The sequence below is a fragment of the Neolamprologus brichardi genome, chromosome 12 (assembly GCF_056152115.1).
Source record: "Neolamprologus brichardi isolate AB-2024 chromosome 12, ASM5615211v1, whole genome shotgun sequence".
Taxonomy (NCBI): domain Eukaryota; kingdom Metazoa; phylum Chordata; class Actinopteri; order Cichliformes; family Cichlidae; genus Neolamprologus; species Neolamprologus brichardi.
The window spans coordinates 21486024-21500722 of NC_142115.1; the positions used below are offsets into that span (position 1 = coordinate 21486024).

Genomic DNA, 14699 nt, shown 5'->3' on the forward strand with positions numbered 1-14699 from the left:
CTCTACCCGACTCTGCTCAGATCGGCTGGTTGTTGAATTTAAAATGCCTTTGGCCAACAGGGGAGTTGCAGCGTGCCCTGTACAAACCATGCATTGAACTACTAACACTGGCGTTTCTCCCATCTCTTCTTCATTTTTTAAATTTTAATTTATCAACCATTATAAATGCCGACACTGAGCTATCGGCAAATGGCTAATAATAGCTGATAAGTTGGCTCTGCTATAATAAAGATGCTCTGCAAACCTGCATGGGTCATCTAAATTAGGTTTGCTTCTTAAGTCACTATAAATGTGATGCAAGACAAATTTAGCTGGATTTCTTTGGGGGAGGTTGGTGTTGTCTTGTCAGTACTATTTAATACAAGTCACCTATATTAAATTTTAAGTGTTAATTTAATATTATTTTAATTGGAAAACAGAAATAGAACGATAATTAAATTGTTAATGTTTGCAGGATTCATCTTTGTCAGCAAAATCAAAAACTAAACATCTTTGCATTTCACACACAATACTATATTTAATAGCACATACATGTAATATGCGTCTCTGCTTTGGCAACATGGGATTTCAAGCAGTCTTTAATTAGTGCTGAAATATCACCATTTTATTGTGTGAATCAAGTTAGAGGAATTCTTAGCAGACTAGTGTGTTTTGTGACCCTGTGTGGGTCACTTTGGATCTTTTCAGAACGATTTACAGTTGTTGTTTCCTTGTTTAGGCTACATTAAAATCTACCATGTCTGTGCAGGTGTTCAGACCTCCACACAACAGAGCAGAAAGATTCATAAGTGATCTTCCCACACTTTTCCTTAAAATATTTTTCTTACAGTCTGACTTTATTGTGACTTTAACGTAGCAGCTTGTTTGGTCTCGCTGAGATAATAAATCTTGTTCAGTCACTGAATGTGAAGTGAAAAGTAATAAAGCTGGATTAAAATAAAACTTGAGTTTCCTTGCAATTATTTGAGAGTTCAGGGTTCATGTGGTTAAAGAATGGCCACAATGAAGGATGTCAAGATTGCATACACTCACCAGCCACTTTAAGCCTTTTAATACTGAAAATATGTTTAAGAACTGATTTAATCTGAACAAACATGTATATCTGTGCATATTTGTAAAAGCTAATACGAGTTCAGTAACAAAATTCAGGTTGTATCAGCCAAAGATGTAATGTGGCAAAAAGTATTAACAGGTCAGACAGCTACATATTGTTTAATGTGGGTTTCTTGTTTTCATCATTTTTGAAAATACGTCGAATGTATATAAAGCCTTAAAAAGGAAAGAAGAAAAGAAAACTTTGATACAATTGAATTAAAATGATTTGATTTAATGAAACATGGATGAAAATAAAGGTGGATACGCTTTAATGAACTCTACATCAAGTATCTGTGGTCCCTGTGTAAACTAGACTAAATAACTGCAACATGTGAGACTAAAACACCAGACCGCCCTGCAGTAATTAGACTGGGGAAAAAAAAAAATGTATCTATCGATATCACTATATCTTTGATAGGCTTGATAAAGCAGCACAATTAATTAGTTCAGTCCTTTGCACGCATTAGAAATGGAACAACTAAAAGGCATCTCACCAGCAAAAACAGCTGAGTGTACGACAAATGTCTTTTGTTTTAACTCTAAATAACATTTTAATGTCTCATGTAACACAAGAGTTTATAAGAGCTGAAATCCCATCAGCAGGCTTCCACATTTCCTCAACTAATCATCAGAGCTTCGAATGAAAGTAAACACTTCATTGTAAAACACACACACACACACACACACACACACACACACACACACACACACACACACACACACACACACACACACGGGCTTTGACAACGGTTTCTGAATGTAAATATATTAAACGCTGACCGATGCAGATACTAAGAATAGTGTGCTTGTTTTAGTTTGATCTGTTCAAATTCTCATAAATTGGTGTCATACACTTCCACTTGTACTAAAAAGATCTTTTAGCATCTCCACCTGCCAGTGTTTTTCTATCTGTAACAAAGCCATCGACACTGAAATGAAAAGGCTAAAGGGAATAACAAATTCCCAACGTGCTTAAAGCCCTTTTCAGCCTTAGTGTTAATCTATAACTCACTGCTGATTAAAAGGACCGGTCACTGACAAGACAGTTAAGTGATACCTAAATCAAGATAAAATAAAAATAAAGATGAATAAAAGCCTTTGCTTAAAACATATCTTTCAATAAATAACCATCTTAACCATTTTCTTCCTGCGTCAAAACAAAACTGAATTTCTGGCCAAGTGTATAAGTTTTAGGGCAGTGTCCTTTTACTTTCTCCTTTTCTGAAGAGGGACATGTAAGGAGAAAACAAGAAAACTGAAGACTTTCAAAAAGCCTCAGATTGCACAATGTGTGTTTTTGTTGCAGATAATAATGCCCAGACCTTCTCTTTACCCGATGCTGAATCAGAAAAAAAGATAAGTCATGTATTTCCAACCAAAATAAATAGTGATCAGACACTTAATAGTCTATTTGTACCTTTTACACACAATATTTTACAACTGCCTCTGCAGTGGTTGCAATTACCTTAATCCCAAGGTCTGTTTTTAGTGCCTTCTCTAGTAAACGATTCCAAATATACAGCAGGACCGCTGAGAGGCAGACATAATCAGTCTGACAAAACCAGGCAGGAAGCTTAACAGCTCTTTACAAAGAGACACCAACAACATAAAGGAAAAACATAATTAAAAAAAAAGAAAAAAAAGGATTGCTTATGATTAGGTCCATGTGCATGCATTGTGACAGCGAGGCTGTGCATTTACATGAACCTTTGTCTAATTCTGGTCTGTGTGAGTGTATCCACAGCCCTGCTGTCCTAGCCAGCTGTCAGTGACCGTTCATAATAGTCTGTGATGTGGACGGGCTGGGCGCGGCGGGCAGGACTGAAGAGGAGTTGGCCGTGCTGGTGAAGAAGTTGTCATCTTTCAGCTTGTGATGCTCTGGCAGCTCCAGCTTCATCTTGGCCTCCTCGATATCACTGTTGATTGCCGCAATGAGGGCTTCTGTCAGGACAGAGGCAAAGGTGTGCAAAAAGGTGAGAAAAGTGTTATGAGAGTAGAGAAAAAAGGGATGATGGAAATGTATTCATTAATACTGAGCAAAACTTTAAAAGGGCATTACTGGCATCACACTACATCACTTCTGTGTTGAGATGAGTGTAACTAAAAGGCATACCGAGTGAGTTAAAGCTTCTTTCTGGGCGGATGTAGCCCACAAGGACCACACTGAGAACTTCTCCATAAAAGTCTTCTTTGAATTTGTGTATCACATGAGTCTCCTATAACCAAGAATGCATAAAGTTAGATTAGAACCATAATTGACTGAATTGCTTTTTTGTATTAGAAAAATGTTACAATGTTGCATTCGCGCCTATCCTGCATCTGGGGGGGAAAAAGTGACTTGCAAAATAAAAAGCCAATCAATGCCAGCATGTGGAGGACACGCCATATCCAGACTGCTTTGTTGGACAAAATGATTTGAAGAATTTGAAGTTTTTAAATTAGTGCTGACAGAAATCAGTTTTTAGTCCAGATGTTGGGTTTTTTGGCATACATCAGGGTTCTCTCACAGTTTCCCAGCCACCCTTCCACTGAGCCCATTTCTGTTGAGGCTTCAGTGAACAGTTGATGCATCAGCTAAAGGCCCAAACTCAAGGTTCTGCGTCAGCCTATTTTAAATACGGTTCATCTGCTATTCTGTCTGTGAAGGTTCTCAGTCATCCAGGTCATCGTAGTCAAAGGAGCTTGCAAAGAAAAGCGTCTGGACTTCTTTAAGTTACTTGAAGACGTTTCACCTCTCATCCGAGAGGCTTCTTCAGTTCTAAGGTCAAATGGTGGAGAGTCCCAGATATAACCCTAGTGGGAGTATCCCCCCACAGAGGGACAAAAGGACCCCCTGATGATCCTCTAATCGCCTGAGCCAAGGTGTGGAACTGGGTGTGGGTCCCAATCAGCCAGAGTTTCGGGTGGGTTCATTGTGAAACCTGGCCCCACCTTATCATGTGAATTCCTGAGGTCAGATGGCCCAGGGTGTGAGTGGGCGTTAAGGCGTCTGGGAAGGGATCTCAAAACTGGATTATAGATGCCAAAAACGCCAAAACACAGACTTAACAATGTGGTGTATGCCGTACAGTGCAGCGAGGAATGCCCAGACCTCTACATTGGAGAGACCAAACAGCCACTTCACAAGCGCATGGCACAACACAGAAGAGCGACCTCCACAGGACAAGATTCAGCTGTCCATCTGCATCTTAAGGATAAAGGACACTCTTTCGAGGATGCCAATGTTCACATTTTGGACAGAGAGGACAGATGGTTTGAAAGAGGAGTGAAAGAAGCCATCTATGTCCACTGTGAGCGACCATCTTTGAACAGAGGCGGTGGTTTACGACACCAACTCTCTGCCATCTATAATCCAGTTTTGAGATCCCTTCCCAGACGCCTTAACGCCCACTCACACCCTGGGCCATCTGACCTCAGGAATTCGCATGATAAGGTGGGGCCAGGTTTCACAATGAACCCACCCGAAACTCTGGCTGATTGGGACCCACACCCAGTTCCACACCTTGGCTCAGGCGATTAGAGGATCATCAGGGGGTCCTTTTGTCCCTCTGTGGGGGGACACTCCCACTAGGGTTATATCTGGGACTCTCCACCATTTGACCTTAGAACTGAAGAAGCCTCTCGGATGAGAGGTGAAACGTCTTCAAGTAACTTAAAGAAGTCCAGACGCTTTTCTTTGCAAGCTCCTTTGACCATCTGCTATTCTGTTTGTTCTCCACTTGTACAAAGATACAAAAATACTACTTTGTTAGTTAATCTGTTTTTGTTGGAATTACTTTATAGATTTTACAAAGAAATGGGAACAAATATTAACAAAGTGTCAGAAGATACAATTTAAAACAGATTCTTTGCTAAACTGTGTGTTGCGTTTACACATCATGCTGGTTGATTTCTTCAGTTGTGTTTTTAATGCTTGGATGACTCATAAGTCAGTTGTAAGTGCTTTAAACAAAAACCTTCCTCTGAAAGTGGCGAGGGCCTGACAATGAGTGAAAAAGCAGGCAACGTTTGAAAGACCTGCAGAAAACTTAACAGAACATTTAGAAGATTATAAGAAAGTCAGAGTCCTTGAAAGCAAGTGACAAATGATGGCAAAAGACTTTTGCACAGTACTGAAAACTCAATGTAAAACACATACAAACAGTAGTGGACAGTGTCAATGTGAAAAGGACCTTTGGTAGAAAAAGTAAATATTGGTGAAAAAAAATAAAAAATGGACAAACAGTAATAAGAATGTCTACAAGCCATCTGAAAAACAAACAAACAAAAACAACAAAACACAGTTTAAACTAATAGGCGAGTTCACAAAGAAACTAGAATGCATGGCACTTTCTAGACTCGAAACACAAAAAGCATTTTAACAGCTCAAGCCTTTAGGGCTTTCAGTCTGTAGTGCACATAAGCTATATCTGTCTCTCTGTAACAATAATCGGTCTGAATCTGCACTTTTGAGAGGAGGTAACATTTCTACACATTGAAAGGGAAGGGGACGCACAAGACAGACAGCTGCATTAAAATGTCTAAACACTGGAGCTCTCATGTCCAATTCTTGCGCTCCTGTTATCTTCAGAAATCCTTATTTTAAATCTGCTTAGTTTTACCTGAATATGCTAGCCACATGGCCATTTTAACAAGTAGAATACAGTTTTCTTTTCTACAGGAGATTCTGTTTTTTAATTTAAACTTCTTCCCACTGTGAGGATGCAAAAAAGTATCCTTTTTTGATATACAATGGGCACGATTGAGACAGGGGAAATTCCCATCTGGTAAACTAGACAAAAATTAAATAAATAAATGAATTGCTGAGGAGATTTGTGAAAATCCACCCTGACTAACATGTGTCTCAAATTGTTGACATGGTCATTAGCAAAAATAAGTATGTCGCTAGATGGAATAGACCAGTGTTCTTTAAAACCAGGCACATTGCATATTTACAAAGATTTGGTGTTGAGCGCAACATTATGTGTTTTGTGGAAAGGAGATTTCCAGATTATTACACATGGTGATGGCTGGAAAACTCTCTCTCGCTACATATACACAGACCGGGTAAAAAAAAAAAAAAAATCTATATTCACCCATGACTTTTTAAAGAAGTTCACATATTCAGCTTAAATATGTTTGTGTGAAATCTAATTTTCCTGCCAAAGCTGTACAATTGATGGACACTTATAACTAGATCATAATTAGCTTAGCCCTTTACTATCAAAGACATCTTTTATGGCATTTAAGTGCTTACCATGGATTTCTTGGTATTTTTGTAGTAAGGGTTCCAGCCGATGCTCATCACCATTTTGTAGACATCACCATTACCCACACAAGCCCAGCCGTAGTAGATCCCTGTGCTGATATCTGCTGGAAGATTGTCCACCACGGAGTCTGGGAAGTTTGCTGTAGGTCAGAGAGAAACATCAGATGATGGGAATAAAAAGGATGCTGTGGAAGAAGTTAGCGATTTTCTCAAAATTACTTCAAACTAGAAGAAGACTTTTTATTTAACTGAAGCGTTCAAGTGCTTTTTATGATAATGAAGGCCAGAAATGTTTGCAGAAAGCATTTGATTAATCTGTTAACTTCAGTGTATTCAAAACTGGTACTGTGAAACTAGACAAACTGCTTGAGAAACTTCTGTGGAGGACAAAAAAAATACATGAAAGACATTTATTACAAACAAACCGCATCCAATATCCTATGCAAGTTTGATTTTAAGCCAAAAATCTTGCAAAATGCTCAAGGCCATATAAACTCATGTGTTTTGGTTTTGTCCGTGACTGCATGCTGCCCAGAGCTCCATTCTGATCTCTTAGAGTAAAGCCCACAGTTCATTAATTTGGCCATTTCTTACAGCAAAAAAATGCTGAACGCTGCCTGGTCAACAGATGTTTAAAATGCAGTCCTCTTTAGTTGTTTTCAAAGCTATTAGACTGATACTGGTTAAGTGTAAAGATCTTAAACCCTAAACTCATAGGTGGTGTAAAACAAAAACTGAGCTTGTTTCGAAAAGTACACGTGAGGATAAATGAAGTAATTAAAAGCTGTGAATCATCGTGACATTGCGGTAAAAAACGGAGCGATATTTACGTAAAAGGTGCAGAGCAGTTCAGTCGTGTGAAAAGGGGCAGTACAAAGAACAGTTGGACTAACAGAGTAACTGATCACACGTGCTATAACGTACACGTATTATATAAAATCAGACCACTAATGTTAACTTTGTCTACGGTTGTTTCCAACTACGTTATTTGCGTAAATCGGTGTTTAGGTAAGCTTAATTAAAAGCCCTGCAAACAAATGGTAAAATAGTCAGCTCACCTGTGGGAATACCGAGTTCTTTGCTTCCCCTTCCAAATCCTCGAACGACCTCTCCCCGACAGAAGTACGGCAGGCTCTTCATGACTAGAGTCTGGGATAGAAGCTGTGTCTCTTGAATGAGCGCTACAGAATGACCTCGAACGACACACGGAAGTCCGGCTAGCTAAACAGACAGGACTACACGGTTATCTAACGTACTCTTTTTGCCGAAATTTTGCCCCTGTGGAGTTCAAAGTTCACATTAGTCTTTAGCTATTATGCTGTCCTCCTCGAGTAGGTTAAGGTTGAACCGTGAAAGTTCACTTACTATGCTATCAGCGCTAATAACTGTTAGCCTTACTGGAAACGAATAATTCCTAAAGCGGTTTTCTCCAAAAGTGCTGCTTACACCAGATCTGACAGACAGAAGTCTCCGCTTCAGACAGATCCACTCTCCGTATGACTGAGAAAACGAAGTCCAGATCCTCACAGGTAGCCGGTTATATTACATGTGTTGCACCATCACATATCTGCGTCACCAACGCTTCGTCTGATGTCACTGACCGCGTGACCAAAGACGGACGAGTAGCCATGTGCTGCCTTCAGGTGCTGTAGGAAATATAGCGATTACAGATACTCTGGCAAAGGAGTTGAGGAGATGTACGGACAGCTCGATTAGTTTTTAATCAGGAGGGTTGACTTGGCAGTCTTTTCTTTTATACTAATGCCACTTGTCAAAACGACATGAATTTGAGTTTGCTGGTTTGGGATGCCAGGTAACGAGGAACCACATGTTTATGCATAAAAGCTGTACTATGGTTTTCCATATCCATTTTTTATACTCCTGTTAGTATTAGTATCAAAATAAACTTGAATATATCCACTGCTGCTATTTTTCTGTCACAAGTCCCTCCTGACCAGTGACTTTAGAAATATACTATATTTTATACAGCCATTGCCCCCGCCACTTATCTCTAAGCACTTCAGTCTGCCTTCTTAAGCTCGTGTACTGTCTGTTGCTTTGGATGGTTGACCCCAGGTATTAACACTTATCCAAAACAAAAAAAAAAACAAACTCCCACCTGATTTGTGAATATTATACAAGTGACATATTTCATTATTTACAGGCATATTTCTTGTAATGTTTCATTGGGAAAGATCAGCTCAAAGTGTTGAAAGTGTTGCCATATGTCCTGCTCCACCCTCATGTACGTTTCTGTCACTCCTGACTTCCTCCTGCAGTATCACAATTCTTCACTTGGCACCCTACCATATGCTTTCTGTCGATCGACAATGACAAAGTTCCAGTTTCTTCTAACCTTCTCTGCACTTCTCCATCAACACTCTAAAAGCAAATATCACATCTGTAGAGCTCTTTCTCTGCATGAAGCCATACTGTTGCTCACTGATCATCACCTCTCGTCTTAGCCTAGCTTCAGGAACTCTTTCCCACAGCTTGATGGTATGGCTTAGGAACTTTATTCCTCTGTAGTTATTACAGCACTGCAGATGATCTGAGTTCTTGAAAAATCTGTACCAGCAAGCATTTTCTCCACTCCTCAGGCATCTTCTGATAGTCTGGATAAAAAGTCCGCTACCTTCTCTCCAAGGTTATTAGAGTTAATATATATATATATATATATATATATATATATATATATATATATATATATATATATATATATATAACTAAACTAAAACCCGAAATAGGTGTGGAAAAACATTTTATTTAACTGAACTAAAAATAAAAAGGGTTAGGTTAGTTCTTTTATATTTTAAACCAATTGTCTTTAAGGTCTGAGTTTTGTCACCATCCTTTGCTGAATGAAACAGACCACAAGAGGGCAGCTCAAGGCCATTCCCTTACCAAACTAGGGCCTGTGTAGACCTAACACTTTTGTAATCTGAAATTTAAAATCTAGCAGTATGCTATTGGGTAATTAATTTTGAAAAATCTGATTAAATATTTCAATATGAAATACATTTAAATTCCAAAATCTAAGCAATGGACAGATCCTATAACCAATACAGACCTGTGTGTGTCTTTAAGCAAAACAAATGCAAATACACGACAAATAAGGAAAGAGTAAAATTTTGGGAAGATGATATAAAACATTTAAAACCCCAACAGTTTTTAGAGCGGAGCCATGCCATGAAATAATTGCAAAGTAATCAATGAAATCCTAAAATGGATTCTGGCAAATGGGAAGACTGTGTAATTCTGCCATTAATGAGGTGATGACAGACTGGAAACTTCTGTGGTAACCTACTAAGGCAGGGGTCTGCAACCTTTTACACCCAAAGAGCCATTTGGACTCCGTTTCCACACAAAAGAAAACACTGGGAGCCGCAAATACTTTTTGACATCTAAAATGAAGATAACACTGTATATATTGTTTTTTACCTTTATGCTTTGTGTGAACAACTAAGGTGTGTTGCTTATGAAATCCATGAAGTGCTACAGAGAAAATTAAATTTTATTTATGTAATCAACACATTTTGAACTCTTAAAGAAATATAACAAAAGGAAAGACACCAACCTGAACTAAAATGATCCATGTAGCAAACAAAAACTGTTCTCAGCCACCACCCTTATATCGCCTTTGGGCAGTTGGAGCCTTGACCTGACTTTTAAAAAATAATTAGTAAAAAAGCACTATGCTGCTGAAAAATTAAAAATAGATATTTGCAAAATTCTGCCTAAATATGTATTTTACCAGGTTAATGCGTGCGGTGGGGCGTGGTCTGCAGCGCTGCTGCAGGGGAGGCGGACGCACCTGAGCCACACCCGCAATCATGCCTCGCTGCCTTTACGTCTGCGCTATCTGTGCTGTTGTGTTGTTGGTGGTGTATGTCGGGCTGTGAGGTGAAAAGCTATAGCCGGCTGTATGCGTACAGCAACCGTGTGTGAAAAGTGGTCAATAAAGAGATGCTGAAAAGCGTGTTCATGCAAACATCGTCGGTCTGCCGTGATATGTTTACAATAAGACTTATGGTCCCGAACCTCTGCGCACAGCTTCTGCTAATCGGGGCTGTACGAAGTCAGTTTACGCAGGACTGTAAGCTGTCATCTGTGAGGCGTGAGCGGTGTTTGTCTTTAACATAGTTAATGGTGGAGAATAGCTGCTGACATAATGTGGATCCGAAGATCCATAATTGGCCTACCTGGGGTTGAAAGTCTCGATAAATGCACGGCGTTTCGGCGGATACACCGGCTTCCGCGAGTGTGACTCTTATTTTGAGCGATGAAAAAATAATAGAATATAATTTTATTTTTATATTTCAATATCACAATAATCTTCCAATTTAGAACTACAAGTTAAAAAAAAGAACTAAACACAAATAAAATACACTTCAGCTAAATACTAATTTATTTTCCCAAACCACGCGGAGCCGCAGTATGAGGACTAAAGAGCCGCATGCGGCTCTGGAGCCGCAGGTTGCCGACCCCTGTACTAAGGTTTTTAGACATGTACAGTGAAGGTGAGAAAAAGGTCTCCCATGTATGATTTTGATCAGTCTCTCCCATCGCGGTGGAGAATTTTTTCTTCAGTTAGATACCCAGGTCCTGTGGCTATTAGACCAAACGTGAACTTGAATTGAATTTGTGGGTTTGTGGCCAAACCCACTTTGTCTGCCATGACTTTTTCAGCTGTTCAAATGTTCAAATCTAAGCTGTGCTGCTTAGTTCTTTTTAGAGACAGGAGGCTTTCTCAAGCCATGCTTTGATCTTACCCACGGCTATTCCCCGCTTTCTTAGATCCTCAGCAGCTTGGGTTGTGGTGTTGTATAGGACACTGCCTGATGCATAAAATACCCTTGTTAAGTGGTGTCTGAAAGCGTATGTCTTTCAGAGCCTTCTTAACGGGGATATAGTCCCGTCTCCTTTTCTGTATTTCCAGGGAGTAGTCATGGTCAAAATACAACGGTTTGTTTTGGATGTGTACCCCCTTGATTCATGCGACACAGAGAATCTCTTCTTTAACAGTGAACTGGAGGAAGCGAACTATGATTGAGCATGGTGGGGCGTTTGGAGGTGGTTTTGGTCCTAGTGTGCGGTGGGCACGCTCGATGCCGAGTGCACCGTCTGGGCCAAAGTCTTCGCCCAGCTGGTCCTTGATCAGATTTTCAACGAAAGCAGTCACAGACCAGCCCTCCGAGTTTTCCAGTACACCGTACATCCGGATGTTTTTGCGCTTAGCGCGGCCCTCCATATCTGTCACCTTTTCCTGAAGTGCCCGTTGATTTTCCAACAGCTGCATAAGTGTGCCCTTAACTCCAATCTCCCAGCGTTCTGAGTCGGCCATGTTGTCTTCAACTTGCTTTAACCAACCAGCCACCTCCTCTACCTGATCCACAGCCTCACGTAGTCTTTGGTTAATTTCTTTAGAGAGTTGGTCCAGTTGCTTCTTAATATCCTCACGAAATTCTGTACAGAATTCTTTGAAGTCACCTTTCAGTTCGGCTCGCAGTGTAGCCATTTTCAGCCATCAAAACACTACTCACAGCATCCTGAAGCCAGTCCAGGCCTGTGCATCGGTTGCCATCTTGTCACGATGCGAGGCTTGCGTCATTAACCGTGGCTTCTTTCTCCATATCACAATCAGGGATATTTTGTAGTCCATATCCTCCTTTCTTAGATTTATCCCCACTCATTATTTAGTATAGCAGTTTAACCCTAATACAACTTGAGTCCGGGGAAATACATGGTCGGTGAGATCACTTTTTGTGCGGCCATACTGTGTTACTGTGCCACCAGAAGTCCACAGGTAATAGTTTTATATTGCAGTGCAGAGATATTATTGGACATCATTTATTGTCTGTTCCTTTACTTATATTTTTCTTCATTAATATTGCCCTTTTACCAGTAAAGACAGTTTTAGTACAGCCAAATGCCTCTGTGTTATCAGTAATTTGGTGCAACTAGATTTGACTTTATATAGAACATTCCTTTTTTCCTTTGTTATGACTGCTGTCATAATGTTGTCTCATATGCAAATCTAAGTGTGCGGGTGCCTCTCCGTGATTGGTGGATCCAGGGGATGGACTATACGAATTGTCTAACCAACTGGAGAAGACTTATATAATGACAATGCCATGGAGGGCCAGTCATTCATCCTCGGCTCATCCCAACCAGCAGATCTTTTCTTACTTGTTCAGTGCTGTTTGCCTTATATAGGATTATTTAGGGGTGACTGCCTTTTTGTTTGATTATCATTTTCTCATGTTTTTCTTATTTAGAGAGGCAAGTTGCTGTCATTTGGTTTAATTCTTTTAAGTAGGTAAGTTTGTTAAATCCTCGAGATAGGCTCCCCTTTTGTTTGTTGTTTTGCTGTTAGGTCCACCCCGAAGTTATAATCCGCTCCTTCTTTTGTGTCAAATAACCCTACAAATCAACTCATTGTAAATAAATCATCAAACTTTGTCAGTTGTGTGATGTGACTGCTTGGGGTCTGACGAGGATGGATCACCCACCTGTCACCCACCTAAGGTTGTAGGCTCAATGACCAGTTAAACGTTGTGACAAACTTTGTGTGAGTATGAACATAATTCCTGGTTTTGTTTTTTGTTGTTTTTTCTTCTTTGTTTGTTTCACGACGGCATTAAGGTGTCAAACAGATCTGAATTCAGTGTTTGAGGTTTATCACAGGTGATCACATCCCTATTACCATCTCCATTAACAGCTATAGTAGGGAGGAGTTTTCTCACACAGGACAAGATCCCTGACTGGAGGTCAATGACCATTCCCATCTGGAAGGGTCATGAGCAGAGATTGGCAGTAACGCATTACTGTAATCCGATTACTTTTTTCAAGTAACGAGTAAAGTAAGGGATTACTATTGCAAAAACGGTAATTAGATTACCGTTACTTTCCCGTAAGCACGCTGCGTTACTGCGTTACTAAAACCATGATTTTCTTGTGAGAATGTCTCATGGCAGTGAAGTAAGCGAGTGCTATATGACAAAAACAGGGTACTTATAAATTCACTTTCAATTTAATTTGGTTTCTTTTCAAAAAACAAACAACAAATAAATAAATTAAGTGCTGTAAGATAAATAAAAGCAAAGGCATCATGTTGGCTGGTTTTCTGGATTGGTTGGAAACATCCGACCAGCCCAACCAGTCTAGTGTTGCTTTGCATTTATTTTACATAAATGTAGGTTTTGATGAGACTGATAAATAGATCTTCACACAATGTTATGAATCAAGAGGAAAAACAGATGGCTGACCAAGCTTTCAAAATAAGAGCGTGTCACTCTTGGCGTCAAGTCTGCAGAAAAAAAACACTGCACTTGCCAATTCTATGTTAAAGTTCTATAGTGTATAGTTCTGTTTGCTATAAGACCTCTTTGGTATCTGTTTATTTAAACACACTCTTTTAATGGCTACAGATCCGAAAGTGTGAAATAAAGTTGTTTGTTAAAAATGTATTAATCTGAAAAATGCTGAGAGGATGTTTTCAGATGTCATTTGCCTCACCGGTTTAACTGAAGGACTAAAAGGTTCCGTACAGGTTTGATGCACCAGAAAACTTACAAAGAATACCAGAGCAAACTATCATAACAAAATAAGGTTTTTCTGTGACGATGAAGATCCCAGGTAGGAAGAATTGACTTTTTCTTTTGCTTAAGTGAGGGAAAATTCAAAATGAGTATCGTCAAGATCAAGAACAAGACGTTTATGATTATATATACTGTGAAATACACAGTGGTTATGCTGAGCAATCATGTCATAATTTACACCTGTTTGGAGTATAACAATTCTTTTTCCTCACAGAATGTTTTATTTATAAACAGAGGCTTTTGTTTTATTTTCCTGTAATGCAAATTCCTGTTATGTTATTGTTGCCTAAAACTTTTGAATTTCAAAGTTTTATGTTGGTTATTGTTCTAAACTTCAGATTTTTATATTTTGCTGCAGGGGAAACTCTTTGGTTTAAAAGGTTTCACAGGCTTATACTAAAAGAAAAAAAAACATGGAAGAAGAAAAATGAATACCCAGTTCACTGCGGGTTGTACTCGTATAACTATGCATGTGAAAAATAAAGAATCTTGAATCTTGTATCTTGAATTGAAATTAATCCATTCACTTTTACGATGTCAAAACTATCGCGATTCCCAAACATACAGAGTTGCTTGGCATTTCAGTCCAGCATGTGATTATTTTCTTCTAAAGTTAAAAAAAATACACTTTCAGGTGAAATTTGGCAAAAACAAAAAAGAAAAATCTGACATTGAAGAAAGTTGGTTTTAATATGTGATATTAGAGAAACTCTTAACCATCTTTGATCCTAATCAACAACACAAGCAACTTTAAC

The 14699-nt window shown here is 39.2% G+C and overlaps 1 protein-coding gene across 2 annotated transcripts; it reads right to left on the reverse strand.

Annotated features, from left to right (window-relative positions):
* Positions 1 to 1306: 1306 nt before the first annotated feature.
* Positions 1307 to 7944, reverse strand: rfk (riboflavin kinase). Of its 2 annotated transcripts, XM_006789716.3 has the most exons (5): positions 7790 to 7944; positions 7402 to 7492; positions 6332 to 6483; positions 3209 to 3311; positions 1307 to 3036 (listed from the first exon to the last, which is right to left on the reverse strand). In XM_006789716.3, the coding sequence occupies exons 2-5, from the start codon at positions 7481 to 7483 to the stop codon at positions 2861 to 2863; spliced, it is 513 nt and encodes a 170-aa protein (XP_006789779.1). In that variant the 5' UTR covers positions 7484 to 7492; positions 7790 to 7944; the 3' UTR covers positions 1307 to 2860. The 2 variants fall into 2 exon arrangements, with proteins under 2 accessions (XP_006789779.1, XP_035763181.1); XM_035907288.2 differs by having other exon boundaries at positions 7402 to 7944.
* Positions 7945 to 14699: the final 6755 nt, after the last annotated feature.

Excerpts from the sequence above, each read along its gene's own strand:
- rfk (XM_006789716.3), bottom strand. The coding sequence starts at position 7,483 with ATGAAGAGCCTGCCGTACTTCTGTCGGGGAGAGGTCGTTCGAGGATTT. Across the intron at positions 6,484-7,401 it reads AGAACTCGGTATTCCCACAG|CAAACTTCCCAGACTCCGTG; the intron begins GTGAGCTGACTA and ends TCTGACCTACAG. Across the intron at positions 3,312-6,331 it reads AAAATACCAAGAAATCCATG|GAGACTCATGTGATACACAA; the intron begins GTAAGCACTTAA and ends TCTTGGTTATAG.